General features: G+C 53.0%; 5 protein-coding genes across 5 annotated transcripts; 1 reads left to right on the forward strand and 4 right to left on the reverse strand.

The window, feature by feature from the left end:
• Nucleotides 1–29: 29 nt before the first annotated feature.
• On the forward strand, nt 30–8,551 carry CLUP02_07980 (uncharacterized protein; the record flags this gene model as incomplete). The annotated part of the gene is made up of 37 exons (XM_049286972.1): nt 30–127; nt 189–258; nt 376–428; nt 530–553; nt 627–648; nt 729–855; nt 933–1,044; nt 1,111–1,135; nt 1,191–1,532; nt 1,856–1,903; nt 1,992–2,244; nt 2,332–2,354; nt 2,414–2,557; nt 2,613–2,687; nt 2,759–3,132; nt 3,185–3,279; nt 3,336–3,688; nt 3,743–3,838; nt 3,873–3,916; nt 3,977–4,191; nt 4,379–4,489; nt 4,581–4,881; nt 5,191–5,272; nt 5,330–5,353; nt 5,417–5,452; nt 5,521–5,630; nt 5,692–5,807; nt 5,880–5,940; nt 5,981–6,316; nt 6,517–6,651; nt 6,714–7,086; nt 7,164–7,450; nt 7,517–7,857; nt 7,916–8,144; nt 8,272–8,298; nt 8,368–8,385; nt 8,443–8,551. 37 exons carry the CDS (start codon nt 30–32, stop codon nt 8,549–8,551), a joined length of 5,289 nt encoding a protein of 1,762 aa, XP_049144115.1.
• A 188-nt stretch (nt 8,552–8,739) lies between these two features.
• CLUP02_07981 (uncharacterized protein) lies at nt 8,740–11,205 on the reverse strand (the record flags this gene model as incomplete). The annotated part of the gene is made up of 13 exons (XM_049286973.1): nt 8,740–8,945; nt 9,028–9,108; nt 9,189–9,397; nt 9,463–9,518; nt 9,587–9,771; nt 9,829–9,905; nt 9,961–10,055; nt 10,182–10,344; nt 10,420–10,571; nt 10,643–10,817; nt 10,860–10,948; nt 11,023–11,099; nt 11,160–11,205. 13 exons carry the CDS (start codon nt 11,203–11,205, stop codon nt 8,740–8,742), a joined length of 1,611 nt encoding a protein of 536 aa, XP_049144116.1.
• Nucleotides 11,206–14,633: 3,428 nt separating this feature from the next.
• Nucleotides 14,634–15,323, reverse strand: CLUP02_07982 (uncharacterized protein; the record flags this gene model as incomplete). Its single annotated transcript, XM_049286974.1, has 2 exons — nt 14,634–15,056; nt 15,231–15,323. The coding sequence occupies 2 exons, from the start codon at nt 15,321–15,323 to the stop codon at nt 14,634–14,636; spliced, it is 516 nt and encodes a 171-aa protein (XP_049144117.1).
• A 600-nt stretch (nt 15,324–15,923) lies between these two features.
• CLUP02_07983 (uncharacterized protein) lies at nt 15,924–16,499 on the reverse strand (the record flags this gene model as incomplete). The annotated part of the gene is made up of 2 exons (XM_049286975.1): nt 15,924–16,063; nt 16,346–16,499. 2 exons carry the CDS (start codon nt 16,497–16,499, stop codon nt 15,924–15,926), a joined length of 294 nt encoding a protein of 97 aa, XP_049144118.1.
• Nucleotides 16,500–16,820: 321 nt separating this feature from the next.
• On the reverse strand, nt 16,821–18,598 carry CLUP02_07984 (SMI1/KNR4 family protein; the record flags this gene model as incomplete). The annotated part of the gene is made up of 3 exons (XM_049286976.1): nt 16,821–18,376; nt 18,443–18,501; nt 18,588–18,598. The coding sequence occupies 3 exons, from the start codon at nt 18,596–18,598 to the stop codon at nt 16,821–16,823; spliced, it is 1,626 nt and encodes a 541-aa protein (XP_049144119.1).
• Nucleotides 18,599–18,761: the final 163 nt, after the last annotated feature.

Consider the following 18,761-nt stretch of genomic DNA (forward strand, 5'->3'; position numbering starts at 1 on the left):
CAAACGAACTGAAGCTATCGTCGCCATCCATGGCAAAATGTCTCAGTACCTTTTACCTCATCATTGCTACTTGCCGCGGCTACCTCAGTACGACTCTGCCAGGATACCACATCGCCATCAACTTCACGTTCGACAATTCTCCTCGGCCCACTATCAAGTTATGTTCAATTAGACGCCCCTCATGATAGATCTTGCACGGACTCTGGTTCCCGGCCTTCCTTCTCTTCATCCGCCTTCTTCGCGATACCCTCATTCTCAGTGTGACTGCCTAGTGCCTGAGTTGCTCGCAATTTAATGACTGAACAGAGCACACGCACAACACAATTTGGTGTCTACGGTGACAGTTCGAACGACGTTAAACAGGCAAGTCACTAGAGTATTCTCAGGCTTGTCAACACCATGGACTCCCGCAAGACTGCTTCCTCAAGGTTGTCGGGCCTATCCCACAAAGCAACAGACAAAGTACCTAAAGCGGCTCCCAGAAGTGGCAACAAGAGATCCCAGCTTGATCGTCTGAACCACACTCGAGATTGAACGTTGACCCGAATAGACAGTAAGATATCGAATGCCATGCAACTGTCCATACACAATGGAAACGACATTATTAGTCGAAGCAAGTGATGTAGTCCAGGACATGTCGCCGAGAACGTGAGGGTACACTACGGTTCTCGAAGGAGCAGACCACCCGGGATCCAGAGAGGGGCCGTGCTCAAGGTGCCGGAAAGTAGCTCAAGGTTGCGTGCGGTTCGGGAGAGAACCGCAGCACTTCATTACTGAAGAGCTTCCAAACTCTGGCATTGAGGGATGTTGCGTTGCAGAGTCAGATGGGTATGGTTTTGTCGAGTCTCGACGCAAGTCAAACTTGAGATGATCTACGCACGACACGCTGCTTTTGCTCGAGGCAGGTTGAAAGACAACACTTGATCGACCAGGAAGAGTGCCGCTACGCAGCAAAACACTAACGGCAGAATCAGCAACTCAAGTCGATAAATCTGCCCGCCCACAACGGGTAGAGAGCAGATCAAATAGATGTCTTTTTCTTCTGTGCTATTGTATATCTTCCGTTGACAAACCCATCGAGTCTACCTTGTTACAGAGTGCCTAATGTAGAGTCCAGGCTGAGTCCAGAGCTCTGGTGAGGTGGGGTCCAAGCACCGGCGGGACACGCAGTTCGAATGGCTCCAGGTTAGCCTTTCATTGTCGTCCCCTCGTCGTCTCCAGACAAGGACCCGCTGCACCAGGCTTGCTCATGTGCTCATTTTGAGACGGGGAGGCAGGCGCTAAAACTCGGCAAGCGGAAGTCAAAAAAGCCAATGGATGTGTACGCAGTACCTCCCTGTCTGCTCCTCCAGCTGTCAACCGGGCTTGCCTCAGTAAGGTACCTGCCGTGCTATTTCCCAGCTGTCCAGGTCTTCCAAGCCAGCTACGAACATTTGAATACGTATTCTTCTGTCTTATTCTTCTCAATGGAAGCTAGGTACCTACCACCTAACATGGTGCCTACCTCAAGTACACATGTGTCTTCCGTCATGGTAAGGTAGGTGGCACAGTAAATACCATGGCCGTTCACTCGTTCTCCCTTAGTTGATTTTATACCTTCAAGTACTCTGTACCCGACGTGGTCAGCAAGTAACTTAAGGTAAGGTAGGCACGCACGCAGGCACATGGGGTAGTATGCATCTGCGTGCCTACCTGAAGAGAAACTTGGGTTCGGACTGGGCTTCCCATTTGCAAGAAAAAGCGAAAGAAAAGAATCAATACGATACGAATCTTTTCCACACATTCATCACAATCTTTAGAGTATTCACAACATCCCAATGGAACATTCGGTGCGGCTTTTGCAGACAAGCCCTAGTGGTGGAGGATGAAGAACCCAACGAGCATTTTGCTTGCCTACTCACACGTACGGAGACTTTCCTTACCTAATAGGCCGGTAGTTTCTTTGAGACACCGTCGGACTGTCTGTAAGGGTAGGTAAGGAGAGGTGATAGCAACTGCCCCTGCCTCCCCCAAGTACTATCGAGTCTATCTTGCCGTGTTGCCTTAGGTTGCTTGCCTACCTTACGGATACTTCCTCAATATCTACCGTTGAGATACCGAAGCAGTCAACTCCCTTTCATCTTCTCAGCCTCCATCATGGCCATAACGCTTCCATCATGTACGTGCCACAAACCCCTCTCTTCCCGGCCATCGAGGATTGCTCATCCCACATTTGCTACCGTACCTTGGACCAAAACGGGCCGTGTCCACTAATCCGCTGTCATTCGCTAGGGTACTGCCGGGTACCTTTGGCCAGCTGACCTGCTGGGTCTTCTACGTGTATCATCCTAGTACACGACGCGCGACAACTCGATGTGATTAAGGCACGCACTACCTTAGTATCTTGCGTAGCCGGCTACCAATGCGCCTCAAGACCAACCTGCTGAGCGGCCCCGATTCTGCAGGGTCCAATAGGCACTCGCACGGTTCTTCCAACCTGACTTCAATTTCTTCCGTGGCCCGCCACGCTCCCAATGGCCCTGCCCGCCTCCTAGACGCCGCACGAGAGGTTTTGATCGTTCGTTGCTTGAAGATTCGATGTTCACTATGAATCAACTAGATTTCTTAACAAGGCAGAGAACAACATATTCCCCTGGGTTAGCCATTCGTGGAAACGACATGTTACCTTTGACACGGCTGGACTCGAAGTGACAGCAACGCTTCCAGTTTGGAAGATCAAGACAGCGTCAAGACAACCGCAGAACCTTGCAGTTCATAGTCGCCACATCCGACCGCCGATGGAGGTTTTTCTACCTGCAGGATGGCAGACTCATCTACATACCACCTTAGAATGCGTGTTCTCTACATCTCGAGCAGCTTGACGGCGAATTTGGCAGTAGCTAGTTGCCAGCATTGTGTCCAGCGATTCCAGGTCCAGGAATCCAGTCTATGCTGCGGATGGCCTGGATTTGCAGAGTCCCCTGTTCTGACGGCGCTGTGGGTGGGCAAAGAGTTTTCACATCATGCTTTCTTTTATGTTGGGATTCGCCCGCCGCATATGTTCTGCACTCGAATGGAGTCCAGGACGCTCTGGTCGCCTCTGACAGTCTCTTCGGCCGTCTGGACATGCAAGAGCAGGGATGCAGTCACTGGGTTGAACCTCGCCGAGCTACGATGAGGAGGGGATGCCTGGATTGATGGGAAGGGATAAAGCTGGTGCTAGTCAATGGTCAGAGCTTCCGTGGCTTGCGGCTTGCCTTGGCGCGTGCCCTGCTGCGGGCGGCCAACAGCAGAGAAGGGGTGAGAGAAAAGGGGAAAGCAGAGGGATTTTGCGCATCTCACCGTCCATGGGATAGGCAAAGAGTCTCAGGGAAACCCAGATATGGACTTTTGGAACTTTCTCTCTCTCCAGAGTCCACGGAGACTCTTCATTTGTTGTGGCTCCGGGTTCCTGTGCTCCTGGATCCTCCCACTCCTCCTTGGATATTGCCTTGTCCCCTCTAGGGCCCAACCCCGCCAAAGAGACTTGTCCGAAAGGTCCTATGACGACGTTCCCATGTGTGGAGGAAACGGCCAAGTGCGGGGCAATGAGCCCAGCAGGAGTCGTGGTTGTGGCTCGCGTCTCGTTGAGGAGGGGCCGAGAGGGTGGAGCCTGGAGCTCGCCAATGTGAAGTTGGTGTTTCTCCAGGACCACAAAGTCGTTCACGAAGTATGTATCGCAGCAACACTACATTAGCAAGACGGGCCAAGCACAGTACAGTAGTTGATGGAGGCACAGCATGACACCAATCCCCATGAGCGGATGCTCTTTGTGAGCAACCAAGTGGAGTCATCGCACGAACCGGTTGCTATTGCCTGGGTCCGTCAACCCTTGGGCCGTGACAGCATAGTAGGATCTGCCTGCTGGTTCTGTGGCTTCCCTTGCCGGAATCGAGATGTGAGAGCCGCTAGGTAGGGCCTTGCAAGCGACGTTGTCAGCTACAAGTCGACGATGAAGTTGGACGACAACGACAGCCAAAATGGCCGCACTGGATCGACAAGGGTTGGATTTGCACGCAGTGCGAGACCCAGAAGGGGCCATCAAAGCCATTGACTTTGGATGGGCATGGCTTTCATACGTCCAACTACTTGGCGGTTGCCGCAGTCGAGCCAACACAGATTTAGTTTCGTCCAACGTCTGTCTATCTGATTGTCGCGAGCACATCGGCATTAGTACGCTACGGCTGCAAGCCACCACAACCATCTTGGTGGGCAGATGCGCTGTCACTCTTTTTAACATCCGATCATGCCAAGCGGGCAATTATAGTTGGATGTGTTATTTCCTGACGATGCCCACAGCGATGCAGTAATTGAGGTAATGACAGCTGGTCTAGTTGCGAATGCCTCATGTTGATGAAAGACTCCTACGTCATCGCACGGTCCAAGCTCCCGGCCCTGGTTTGGGGCTTGGGCTTCAACGAGGTAGAACGTGCGCCCAAAGTTTGCGGCAGCATAACAATGGCAGTCCGCAGTACGAAGTATCCGTAGTAAGGTGAGGTACTACGCAGTAAGGTACGGAGAGTCGAGAAAGGAGCACCCCGTACTCGATACTGGCTGGATAGGCAAGCTTGTTGAATCATGCAGCCAGGAAGCGCATGGGTTCTTGAGCCTCTTGACCAACATACTGGATCCAGCAAGCAACGGCGGGTCTATTTTTGTCGGCTGGCCTGCTTTTCTGGTAACTTGGAGGCAACTTGGGGTGCCTGGGAATTGTGATTTGGTGGTTACGACTCGCGGGCGCCTTTCTGGGACTCCAGCAAGGGGCCTGGGATGTGTTCTCGTCACGCCGTCACTTTGGCTCAAGGGCCCTTGTCCACGTGCTCCATATAATCGCGTGTTGCTGCCATGCTGTATCCGTAACCTGTAAGGCAGGATTCGACAATGGATCATTACCTAAGCTTTCGATGCATGTGACATGCTTCACTTTCCTGCGTAATTAGGCACTCGGTACGGAGTGCTAGAATGACGGGCAAGGTTACAAGTAGGTAGGCCAGCCGCCAGCAGCGGGCTGTCTATCATCCAATGGCAGCCCAGGGCCAGAGCTCAACGGCGGGAAGGACTAAAGGAGGGGCTCGCAAAAACAAAATTCGGTACCTAGGTACCTTCCATCCTATGGATGCAAAACTTATGAGGAAAGAATGGAACTTACCTAAGGGACTTGACTCTGGAAAGAAATAATCACATCACGGCTCGAGAGTCACGAGTAAGCGTGTCCGTACACCCTCACGACACTCTCACGACTCCGTACCTCACCGTATGAAGAGAGAACCCTCACCTGCGGACTACGGGCTTGCACCTCACCTCACCTCAGGTGCAGTGGGCTGGCTGGTCCCTTGTGGAGGAAAGAGGAGGAGAGCGTAGTGGGCTGTGGGAACTGTTAGCAATGGTACCTCTCTAGCAGACCCCGTCCTGCGGCGCAGCCCCCCAGGGTTCGGTCTGTCTTTTTCTGGATACAAACAGGTCTCATGACCTTTCTCATGCGACGCTAATGATGGATTTTAGGTTCACCTGGACCACCAGAGGTCAGCAGCATCTGATCATTTTTCTTTATTCTTTGCCTGGCACTCTAGGCGCATCTGGCCCCAGCTCATGCTCCTGCTCCTGCTCCTGAGGTGCTCTCCTCTTTGCTGGGTATTCCCCTCCCACCCCGGTGCCAATGGTCATAATATTCAGTCCGGCGTTTCTAGCGAGGCAAGCTCGACACGACGAGCCGCAAGGGGCATTCCCCCGTGGATCGTGGCAGGTTTTATTGGCAACCACGGCCGCCGAACAGGAGCTGTATCGGTATCGTACCACGCAACGGGGAGCCTCAATAATCAGGGGACACATCTAAACCGGCCGGCACGCACGCAGCTTCCCAGGATTCAGGAAAAGGAGACTACCTAGACATTGTGAACCCACCCATGCGGGCAGCGACTCACTGTGAGACTTCTGAGTTCTCACAATCACACACACCACCCAGAAGCCGCCCAAAGGTATCTGGGTTCTTGTTACCACCTCAGCCATTGAAGCTTTACTTTGAATCAACCCAGCACAGGTTGTCAACGTCGTCAGCTTCCCTCACCAAGGGGTTCGTGTGCCTGAAGCTCCTGCCCGAGTCTCCATCGGCTCACTGCACCGTCTCCAAACAGGGCTTGAGAATCGGACCAAATCTGCTACAGCAACCATGCGCAGCTGTTTTTCTTCGTCATCGAATGCGCAGCCTCCCATCCAGCAATGTCCACCACCCACCACACGTACGCACACCTCACACACCAGCGGTGACCCTCTTCCGTCCCGGCATCCAGTCTGCAGCCCGGTGCCCTGTCTCTGCCGAAATGAAACCTCCGAAGGAACGGGCGACGCGGGCATACGGACTAGTGACCACACGATTGACAAAAGCGCGGACCGGGGGGGGGAGGGGGGTTAGCCTCACATAAGCCGCAATGTGCCAAAAATTTTGCGCTGTCTTCTCTCTATGTCGCTCGCCCTGAAGGCTTTTTGGGCTGACGAGGTCAGTTCTACAACATACCTCGCCATCGCCAGTCAAGTATACCAGCAAGTCTTGGCACACTGCTCTCGGGTAACGCGACGTACCTTGTCTCTTCGCTGGCCTGGCCTTCCATACGGCATGAAGCATCATATTGAAAAGCTGTGGGCTGGCCTGACTAATACCCCCCTTCTCAGTCGCCGTGGGCGCTGGCTTGTCCCTGCAGCCGTGTCGTCGCTGCCCGGATTGGTCGGCCGATCTGGCCAATATTGTTGCCCGCCTCCGTCGAAAGAATCCGCCCCTACGGTGCGTTATTAACTGGCAACCACGAGCTCCCGTCGTCGCCCTCAAAGTCACATTCGGGTTCTCTGCGACTGGCTGATCATCGTTCGGCTACCATGGCTGGTCCGCCACCGACGCCGACTCGACCTTTGCGTTGGGTTGCCCACTTACCTTATACGTCTGATCCGATACCCTCTTCCGACCACGTGAGCCTCGAGATTTGGATTGCCTACTGCGTCCGCGTCTGCGTCTGCGTCTCTGGAAGTACACAGCTTCAATATACGGCAGTAGAGAGGCGCGCTCCGGGTCACGGACTTGTTTGACTTGCATTTAATGTCCTGCAGGCCATCTTTGGGGGAGAAGGAGTTCCATTCCTGTTGGTTGAGATGCACAGACAGAGCTTGTCGTTGGACTAAGACGTGTGCGAGTTCCCATGTCGGCCCCCTGCCACGCATCCGTTGACTGGCCTGCCAGGGCCTCCTCTGAATTCCTGAGCCGAGCGGTAATGCACTACATCTCGTCACCGCATCCCTTTCGCGGCAGCCGCATGGCTTCCAGACCTCCTGGCCATGGCATTCCAACCATCCCGCCGCCAACCTACTTAGCCTCCATCGGGAAGGGCACAGGGGCATGGGTTGAAGACGTTGCTCATGGGATGGCGCACTCAACGGACGGCAAGCGGTCCATGAAAGCCGCTCGTCGTTCGCGTGGCTGAACTCCAACGTGGCATTCTGCCGTAAAACTCAGAATTCCCGATGAAACCCTTCCAAATTACCCGTTGGAGAAAGAAAAGATATATGACAAAAGTGAAGCACGTCGATACGACAGAGTTCCAGGCATTGCAACTCAACAGGCTTCAGGTCAACGCTTGCTATCTCCGGCCTGGCCCGGTACTGCGAAATCCCACGACCGAAGCAACCGCGCAACGTACTTTTACCGTCACACGGTCGATAGATGGTGGGTCCTCAAACACTCCAAAGGACAATCTTGCGCCACAGAAAGGCCAGCCTACTGCAAGAGAGAAGGCATGTTGTCCCGTGGGCGATGTTATTCCTACTTCCTCTCGTCACACCCTTTCTTGGTTGCGAGTGGAGAGATGTCAGTGCATCCCGACCCAACTGCAGAACAACTGACCCGGATTGCTAGCTACTTGCCGCACAGACATGAACTTGGTCAAAGCAATTTTTGCGGCTCTCACCATTGGATGGATCGTCACCAGACCTCATCCCTCAACCATGGATATGCCAAGTTGCAACGGCCGCCTGCAGCCGCAAGGGAAATCGCTGGGGTTGAGACCGCTTGGTGTGCCGAACAGTCGAATCATGCCTGGTCTTTTCGACTTCTTACCCACAAATTCTGGCCCGAATTCTCATCGGTGAGGGCCCCGGGGAAGCATCAGAGACCCATCTCGAGCGGCCGGCTAGTTACCAGGGCTGCCCGTGCCAATGGATGGGCTACAAATGCTGCCAAATGATCTGCCATTACAAACATTACACGCAAAGGTCCGATAACTTTGCTGTCGACAACATGTGACATGGAAAGATTGACCTTGATTCGAGATACCATCATACCGGTAATCTCTAGATTGAGGCATTCAGTATGCAGCTCAGCTCTGGGTCACTCGCTTTGAGGCGAACGTCTTTTAATTCTTGGGGCTGTCAGTGCCAAACAAGTTCAAAGCAGCAAAACAGCGGCTCAAAGGTCGGCAAGTTTCGAGTCTTGGACTGTTTCAATACACCTCGGGCTCGCATGCTACCAATAATGGCGAGCTGCAAGTTCTAACAAACTTGTGGCTGGACTAAGGTCTTGAGATCCCTTGACGTATCTCCGACAGCCACCGAGCTATTTCGGTGTGTGTACTCCATGCACAAAGCCCGGATCATTCGGCGGCTGCTGCTTTCTCACCGACCGCCGCTAGTAAGGTGTGCGAACGCGTATCAGACGGAACGGTGCTATTCTGACAGCATGCGTCAAATGTAACTCTTCTGTAATTGTGCACGAGGCAGGACGTATTGCTGAGTGGGCCCTGCGATGCGACGGTCACTTTGATAACCTTTGGTCTTTACAGAAGAAGAGCAAGTCGTCTGCAGCATTTGCCGGGCAGTGTCTTTGCTCGGCAAGATCGCCAACCAGACGCCCGTCCTAAATCCCGCTTCGGTCAAATTTGCATGGGCATCTGTAAGTTTGCCTTGCCGTATTAGGTCCATGGTCTTCAGCCAGGTACGTGCATATTCACTAACTATTGAAATTTTTATCACAACTGATGGCGGCCAAGATGTTGAGGATGTACACACCAACTCGACATTGTAGCAATGCAGCGACCTCCAATGGCTCATCATCTGATGGCGATTCCAAGGCGCCTCCCTCTCTCATCTCGGATTGCCATCATCGTTGACATGGGCTTGCGTATTACACGCACGAGACCCGGCATTGGCTCGCATCGTACGACACGTCGATGATCTTGTCCCTGACGAAGCATCTTGCAGAAACCAACCTGGTTTTGTTCGTGACAGATTCTCGGAGAGATCGCCAGTCCGGCCATGGGTCACAGCCAGCCAGCCCGCCACCGCAAGATCAGCTACCGGTCTGCTTGGGGAACACCTGAAGCAATCCATCTTCAATGGGTGCCTGCGAGTTGCTGTGCCTCACCTCTTTCGAGCGACCTGCATGCTGAGCTAAACCCGTATCACCACCCTCCAACCTCAACCTTGCAACGGCACGCTACATGGATGATGGCGGCATGGTTGGTCTGCTCTGGTGTTCAGAGATGTTGTGCTGCAGAGCTTTGTGTCACAACCACAGAGATGTTTCATTCACCTGCATCATCGAGTTGCCTCGGACGCCTCGCTGCAGGACACCGTCAGCCTTTCCGGAAAGCAGCTGTAGCGCCCCGTCCAGATGGTGCCAGTGACTCGTACCGATGGCATCCTGATTCACTCGATGTGAAATCTTCAGCTCTTTTCTCCCAACGGCCTCAATTATTCTCGGTTCTCGCACGACGACTAGGTCTTCGTTCTAGATTTATGGCCGGTTGTTTCTCTGCCAAACAACGGTGAGACCTCTGATGCGAGCGTCGTCAGGCGCGCCATGCTTGTTGTTGCGATATGAGGAGCAAAGACCAGCCCATATCGCCGGTCTGGGAGACAGAGAAGTCAGCCGGCGGCTCCCTTGACTGAATGAGATCGTTCCACGTGCTTTGAGGACTCTCCTGTCGCCGCCATCGCCGCCTCCGAGCCGCGTCTTGTCGTGGCACCTCACGGCAAGCCTTCTTACGCACGCCGCCGGTCTAAGGGCGCATCTCCCGCCCAACAGGATCGGCAGGAGGCGGATCCCGAGTTCAAAGCAGCCTCTTTTTTTTTTTTTTTTTTTTTGGTCTCCCTCTCTGTCTCTCTTTCATCTGCCGATGACGGACAGGTTCTGCAGGCCCGGGAGCGCGAATGACACCAATTTTGACAGCGCAACATGTTTCAACGCCTGCATGTCTGAACGCCAGGAAAAATTTCTGTCGGTGCGCAAACGTTGACCGGTCTCTCACCGACGGGTTCTCGAGAGGGTTGTGGCGCGGTGAGATGAGACTGTCGAAGAAACTTTTTTTTCTTTTCCTTTTCTCCGGCTTCCCAACAAAAATTTCTTCTTCACTCTTTCTTCACCGCCTGATTGTTTGACCGAATTTTTCGATTCTCCTGAACGAGACAACAGCCACCCGACCAAAGGTGTGCCACGGCGCAGGTACGGGGTTTTTGATTTGCGGTGTTTCCAAGACAAGTGTCTGGCTAGAGTGTTGAAGCGAGTGGCCCTCTTTCTACTCACAGAAAGTCGTAGATTTCTTTTTCATGCTTTGCTACATTGCTAGGATTCTACAAATCCGTCTACGTCGTATGTGCCGATTGGGATATAGATCAATGTCTCGTTGACTTGCCAAGAGAAGACGGACGCCCCCAAACGTGCTCGACTCTCTTCACTCAAGCGGGATCCAGGGGTCTGAGGTGGGCGTGGGGGGGCCCAGGGACACTGATTCGGCCCGGCAGAGTCTTGCCCCAACCCGTCCCTGGCCGGGAGTCGTCGGAGGTTTTCCTCGTCGACGGTTCACCTTCTTGTTTCGGGCCGGCCCGCGGAGGGGTCTGGGGCTTTATGGGTAGGTTTTTTGATAAGACCCTGCGGTGGTGCCCATTTCAGGGCCTCCGAGTGTCGTTTACACGCTGCGGCTTACGACTCACGAGGGAAGCGTTGTGGAGTAAGTAAATACGCTTCACTCCCGGGTTTGCGCTGTCCGTCTTCCGTGTAAGCGTCGGGGAGCTGTGAGGTGCTTTCCGGTTTGTTGGAATCCCCCCTTGTCATCGAGATGTCGTGCGTTGACACTCGATGCTGTAAGCCCTTTCCTATCTGGAACCTTCCGTAAAGGGAAGGTGAGGATTTCGGAACGATATGTCCTTCATGTCTTGTGGGTTTGCCCTGAGTGTAGTCCCTAATCTCTGGTGGCGATTAGTATGAGCCCCTGAGATAGACCACGATGCATATATGTAGCCCTACGTAGATCCTTCACGATGAGGGAGACAAAGCACGATACTATTACAAAGAACTATATGATCTCTTACGGATGATGTACCAGCTTTGTCCACCTTTGCCGCCTCGAGGTTACGATACGTATGTTTATTAAGTACAATAAGGCGACGGGCGAGATAGGGTCCAAACATACCTTTTTACTGGACACTATCCTCTCCACCATTCGTAGATCGCGGTATCCCCCGCTCATTTTAACAAGCTTTTTGTCGGCTTGTCATGTTCGAACAACTTGTCACTACTCATTCCTATTTGGTTTATGGGAGCAATTGCGAACAACAGCTGATTGCTGGTTCGTTCCCCGTGGTATGTTCCATTCTGATTCCAACCCGTTCTAGTCAGTGAAACCAGCTCGGCGGCGCAACGGAAGCCAAAGGCATGTATCAATCCACTTGGTCTTCCAGGCTTCGACTCCGAGAGTCGGTTCTTGTCTGGCGGGCCGTTGTCGAAGCTGTGACTCCCTTCCGTGACCTCTTGTACGATCTAATATGGATATATATATAGGCCGCGTTTGCACATCTGGATGTAGTATCGGCACTGTCGTGCTCAGTTGTCGGAAGACGAACTCTGGGCAGATCTCGGCCTCGGGGTTAGTGGCCACGTATAGCGAGAGGCGAAGCAATGTATCAGTCGTGGCATAGGCTCAATTTCACCTAAACCGCTCAGCATCGTATAGTTCTGGTCGTTGATTGTTCACAAGGGGGTCTATAGAAGAAGATGGTCGTTCGTGGTGGTTCAAGCTGGTCCTGATATGACCCGGATCTAGGCTTTATTTTCTGGATAGTTACTGACTCTAAAGCATATACAAGGCGAGGCGGACCTACGCCGGAAATCGACACATGTCCAAACTGCGAGTTTGTGATTCGCGGAGCACGATGTTATCATTGCGTGGTGATCCCTTCGTGATGAGACTGTTTACGTAGCGGGCATTTATATATTGAGCGAACGCCTCTAGAGAAGGAACAATGGGAGGTCTTTTCATGAGCCATATTGTCAACTGCTCGGCAAACATAGTAGGCCCTGAGCTCTGCAGGCTTCTTTAGCTTTCGGCCACTACAGGAAAGTACTGAAAGAGGTATGATTAAGTCTGTCACTGGTTCCCTTTTACCACCAGGACGACTGGGTTTTTAGGATGGAAGGTCCAACCTGTGGGCAGCACCTTTTGTTTACTGCGCTAGAAACGGCCCACGTTCTGGAAGCGGTAAACTCATGACGTTTAATCAATGATAGAGGCTATTTAGTAATTGCGTCTTTCGCCCCCCCTTCGCTAAGAACGGCCTGAATTATATTCCATATGGAATTCACTTATGGAAGAATCGAGAGGACAGTGGTAGTGTGTTGATATCTAAAGAGGCGGTCCTCTTGATCACAATGTGATCGACGTAAATACGTGGAACCCGTTCCCGTATAACCGAGAAGGACTGAACTCTCTGATTTTGCTACCCTGACGATGGAGACTCACTTGGGGAGTCTGTGGAGTTGTATAGCGAGAGCACCTATAGCCTCTCTTTGTATAATTATTGCGCCACAAAATATCTCCCCAGAATTCAATGCCGAGCCGCCTGAAGCCGTAGTAAATAATATTTGATACTACATTAGCATCTTTCCTATAATAAGAGGAGGTAGTTAAGACAAAAGAGTGTATAGCATTAGAGAAAGGGGGACCAGGCAGCTCCCTTGCTTATAAATATTTTAGATAGATATAACTCGAGGTAACTTTTTTGGACTTTTGTACTTGTCTAATCGATGAAGGTCCATGTCCAAGAAATTTAGCAACGCAATGTACGCTATTGTAGATTCGTGTAGTTGTATACGAGAGGCGGCTCACGCATACGAACAGCATAGCGATGTTTGGCATACCATAGCCTCTTCCGCAGAAGCTTCTTGCACCATAACAGATACTCCAGTGAATGTTGCCATGGTATACCTAACTGACCCACGTATAGTAAACACCAGTGAAGGAAAACTACGAGGAGGCCGTTGTTGTGGTACGTGGAGGAAACGAATCGGGATAGAAGTGGTGCCTTGGTTTCGAGACTTTCACGACTTGAAGCCGCTTACAACACCCGAACTATTGAACTCATCAGTAAAGATGCAAGGGGCTTACTTGGAATGAATAAAAATATAGGACAGGGTGTATTTCACCTAAGGAAACAGTTCCTTGACGACCACCAGTACGACCGCCGCGATCCGTCGACGGTATGGACGTCTTCCTTGCCAGAAAGCCGCCCTGTAGTGCACACGCCCAGTACAAGACTAATATACAATTCAAGTAACAAACCCCTCGGAGTCATTGGCGTAATACAATCAAAGTATCCGGGTCAAAATACTATCTCTTATGACGCCATGACGCAAGACAAAAGCACTCACCTAAGAACAAAAAAGGAGTTCACCACCGGTGTGGCTACATCTCTTGGTGCTCATGCTGGGAACTTTTCTGGGGCGCTCATGCTGGGATTCGAACTCGGGTACTCGTATACGCTAAGCCTGTCGTCGAGTAGGCTGGTTGCCGATTTTAATTGTCGACCTTTAACCATTCCGCCACCCAGCCAGGTTGACCTGAACCGCCGACCTAGACGGGCGCCTGCTGGCTGGTGACGGACATGAGAGGGGGCGTATGGGCTCCTTTCCGTGGGTGTTCATCGGATGAAGGTCTGATACGTACTGTATGTATTGATGTAGGGCTAGCCAGCACCTGCCTGCCTGCTTTGCACTCATGGTCATGGATACGCGACAATCTCTGGTCCTCGTGCTCAAGAGTGAGGATGAGTTCGTGTCAATATTCTTCGTCAAGGAACGAGAATCTTCTCTGTCTACTTATCGCCAACTTTTACTGTGACTTCCAGCTCTAGGAGAGATTATTCTATGTACTATCCTCTCTCCACGCTGAAACCAAAGAAGCTACCAGGATTCCTCGAATCTTTGCTCTCATTTGCAGCCCCAGCATCCCTGTGTTAAGCAGACAAACCGGTAAGCCCGAAGTCAGTGGTGACAATTGGACTTTTCGGGACGCGGAAAATGGACAGAGACCGAAGAGTCTGCGAAAAGAAGGCTCAAATAAAGGGAATAAAGTAGACTATAGCCATGCCGCCAATGTCAAACCCATGCGCCACAGTATCCTCAGTGCTATAATTATACACCTGCGATCCGAATCACCCGATTCATACAATCTTCAGCCATTCTGGATGAACCAACCCGGTTCGTCCATACCATAGGTCCATGCCATAACCTCAGGACGACTCTTCCACGAAGACCAGCCAGCCCCCGCGTCACTGACTACCTACAAAGCACCCTTCTCCCCCATTTACAGAGCAAGGTTGTAGCTATACTCATCCTCCATATTCTGGCTGATCCAAAGCACGACACTGCTCAAGCCCACGAGCGCATTCGCGACAACGTTCTCGATGCCCATGCCCAGCGCCGGCATGGCGACATCCTGCACGACAAACTTGAGCACAAAGACCGTCACGCCGCCCGCCATACCCCCGGCCAGCGCGGCGAAGCCGAGGAACAGCACGACGCGGGCCTTCCACGCGACGCCGTTGCCGCTGTACGAGAAGCTGTCGGCCGACAAACGCGCCTTCTCGACCGAGTTGATGATGAGCATGCCGAGCGAGGAGAAGATGAGGGGCAGCCAGTCGACAAAGGTGACGTGGGTGTCGGAGCCGTTGCGGGCTGACTTTGACCAGACGGCGGAGTCGAGCATGACGTAGAAGGCGATGGAGAACTGGGGGGGGTTGACGACGGTTAGCAGGGTTTCTGAATCTTCTGTTCTCATGATTTTTGGTTTTTGGGGAAGGCTTTGATAGGAAGAGGAAACCAGCTGATGTTCCTTCGCGTGCTATCTATCCTACGACACTGGCGGGTGACCATCAGGCGAGAGAAGAGGGAACAAGCTTACCAGAGCTCCGGCGCCGTAGACGCCAAAGTTACGAGCCCAAGCGCTGTTGAGCCATTCCGGCTTGCTGAACTTCCAGAGGCGCTCTTCCTCCATAGTTGCGAATGTGGTGATGGGATGGATTGGCTTATGAGGTGTAGTTGGTTTCGGAAGCGATTAGCTGAAGATAGCTCCCAGTCTGCGAATCGTTGTAGATGGGTCGGGCGGGCGGGGATCTGGGCGTGTTTCGTCGGGAGTGTTCTCGAGCAGTCGATGCTCTTGGAGGAGAAGAAAAGTGTCGTCGGTATATCGCCGGGGGGGATGATTGAGCCGCGCGTGCGTTGCTCGTCGTCTGCTGTCGTCTGCTTCGGTGTAAGGCTAGGCTTGGGTGACGAAGGCACGGGCTCCGGATGTTGGTCGCCTTGACGTTGATCCGGCACAGCTGAGGCGTCACAGTCCCACTACCTCATCCCTGTCCCGGAGCTTTGCCGTTCACACGTGACCCACGACATGTCACATGATCTTTACATCGCAAAGGTACTCGTGCATCTTGACTCTGTATATCTTAGGGAGCTAAGGGGAACGAGACAATATAGAAAAACACTCATTTCGAAAGTATGATCGAAACCGAGGAAAAGAACCTAGTCTCTCTCATATGTATAGACTACCTTGGTAAATATGTGCTGTTGCGACGCCATCAGCAAGTCAACTCATAGCTTACACCTCCAAGTCCCCTGCTTCGTACATGACACTGCCTGCACCCGTGCTCATGAACGACATTTCATTGCTCAAGACACGGCGTGGAACCTTCCTCGTAGATCCGATCGAAGCGGAGCGGTTCATCGCCATGCTCCGGGCTCAGGTTGACCCCCGTTAACACCCCGCAAACACGAATCGGTCCCAGTAGCACGGAACACGAGGAATTGAGGGGCGCATGCCGCTGCACGCCAAACACATGCACGTAGGCGCAAAGCCTATCTAATTCATATTGACACGAGAAACAGAATACGATTTGGCCAAGGCCGTCACAGCCAACCTGTATTGAGGACTAATCCTACGCCCTTGCCTCGGAGCGCTCGAGATAAAAAGAAGTAGACAAAAGGTCCTAATAGTACACTAACAATTACCGGCACGCCTACCAATTCCAGCTTGGGATATTATCGTCCCATTTACCTCATCTAGGAGGACGTGGTCCGCAACGCCCATCTCGAGACAGCCGCAAGGCTGCCCACGAAAATTGGCCGAATATGGCAGGTTGGTGCGAATGTACGTATGCCGCGCAGCTATGTCCATAGACTGCAGAAACCTCAGAATGGGCAGAGGCCCACCCGACGTATTCCGGTCCCGGCCCTTTCCAGAGAGAGCCCAAAAAGGAAGAAAAAATGAAGAAGAAAATAGACTTGGAAATAAGCCCAGCCGCCGTGTTCCCTGATGCTCGAAAAAAAAAGTCTTCAATGTTGTATGACCCCCTGCGGACGTCCTCTCATAATGATTAGAGTCACGGACGCCTCAAACGCCGATGTTTTGCTGTATGACGGGCCTTGTCGCGTAACAAGACCCCGAGAATAGGGGAAACCGTATCGTCGTTCTGTCGTATCCAGTTTTGCACACCTTCTATATCTCGATCTCCTTCATCGGCTCCTCCGATACCTCAGGTTGCTTGCCGTTGGCTTTGGCGGTGCCATTCATCTTGCCAGCGGGGTTTGCGTTCTCCTTTCCTTCGCCCTCCGCAGTCTCGACGTGCGAAAGTAGCGACACGCGGGAGCCCTTGGGGGTCTCTTCGCTCGGCCGGGGAGTTTCGACTTCGACAAGCTTCGTTGGCTTGAGGCCGTTTGTCTGCAGCTCCGGCAGAGGGGTTTCCTCGGCCACTCGTGCCAGGGGGCTGGACTTGCCATAACCAGGGCGAATGGGGCTGGCAATCGGAGAAGTGCCTCCCAGTCGTTGCATTGATCTTCCTCGTTGTTCGCCATTAGGCTCGGCTGATGTCGGGCTCGCGCTCGTGTACGGAGAGTTGGCGCCAGATCCAGCGGGAGATCCGGCTCTGTTAGTAGGTGCAACCGATCTGCGCTTCGCAGCTCTTCGGCCGTACTTCTGATCCATTCGCCATCGAAGAATGCCAAAGTAGGGAGGCTCAACACGTGTCTCCTTAAACTCCCGCAACTTGAGCTCGTTGGTCTCCTCATCCACAAACCACTTGCCAGACGAGAGGTCGTCCGCGACCATGGCGAGGAAGTGAGCCCAGGAGCGGGCAATGACATACTTGGTATCGTAGTCGCGACCAAAGAGAACAATCTGCCCCCATTTGCCGCTGGGACCGGGAGCGAGGTCGACAGCCAGGTTGTTTCCACCCCAATCGCGCACCAAGGGGATCCAGGCTGGGTGGGCATACGATCGCTGCACTGCGTTGGGAGGCACGCAATCCTGGCGAGCAATGAGGTCCTGACGCCAAGAGCCATTGTTTGCGGCCGCAGGAGATGCGGGTTCTCTGGAAGACGATGCCTGGTTGCTGCTGCCGAGGGCCTTGGGGAGAGCGGCAGGTCTTTGGTAAGCCGCTTCGGAGAGGAATTCCTGGTTGACCTTGCGCCACTGATCCCATTCCTGAACAATCTCCTCGCAATCAAGCAACATGGAGCCGAAGATGATACCAGTAGGCATTCCCAGGCGCTCCTGGCCGTCGTGAACCATCAGTGACTCTCTCACGTCAAGGGGCAAGGAGCAGTCGAGTTGATGCTCCAGTTCGTTGAGATCGTTATCAGTACATCCCTCGCAGAGCTGGTCCCACAGCTCAGGGTAGTGCTCTTCAGCCCAAGCGTCAATCTTCTTCCACGAGTGGGAAACGGGAGGGGGAGGAGGTGAGCCATCCTGGAAAGACTGCATGGGGACGTCTCCGGGGCTCTGTAGCTCAAAGCCATCGTGCTGGCTTTCGCGGCGAGCAGATTGAGATCTCAGACCTGGGGAATAAGGCGCAGAAGGGTTGGGGCTAGTTGGTGTGTAGGGCATGCCACCGCCCTGGTAGCTGTTCTCGCGCGAGAATCTGTTATAATCGTCGGCGAAGGGAGAGGATACATCGGCGCGGGATTCGGAGGCTGTCGCGACGGAAGTAAGGATGCCGCTCTGGCGATTCAGAGGAACGTGGCGACCGGTTCGGTGAGGAGAGTCAATCGTAGAGTCTAAGGTAAGTTAGTTTTGTGACAAAGGTAGGCGTTGCAGAGGTCGTTCGGGAGGGGAAAACGTACGTCGGTCGTAGCTGGTCAGATCGTGCCAGAGAGAGCGCATAGCCGCACCGAAGCCGAACCTGTCATGGCAAAGTCAATGTCTCGGTCCTCTTAGGCGTCCCAAGAAAAGGGGACTGAACGATTGAAAGAACGGATGCCAACGTACGTGTTCGCCATGATTGGCGATAGGGCCCCTGGCCGATTTGACAAGACAATGATCCTGTTCCGGGGTTGGATAAAGAGACGCGATCGACCGGTTGCGGTTGTGGAAAAGTAAGGAAACGGCAGCGAAAGTTGGGGGGTGTTGAAGAAGTCGATTTACCCCTTTGGTCGTTGGCGT

The sequence above is a fragment of the Colletotrichum lupini genome, chromosome 4 (genome assembly GCF_023278565.1).
Source record: "Colletotrichum lupini chromosome 4, complete sequence".
In the NCBI taxonomy this organism is placed as follows: domain Eukaryota; kingdom Fungi; phylum Ascomycota; class Sordariomycetes; order Glomerellales; family Glomerellaceae; genus Colletotrichum; species Colletotrichum lupini.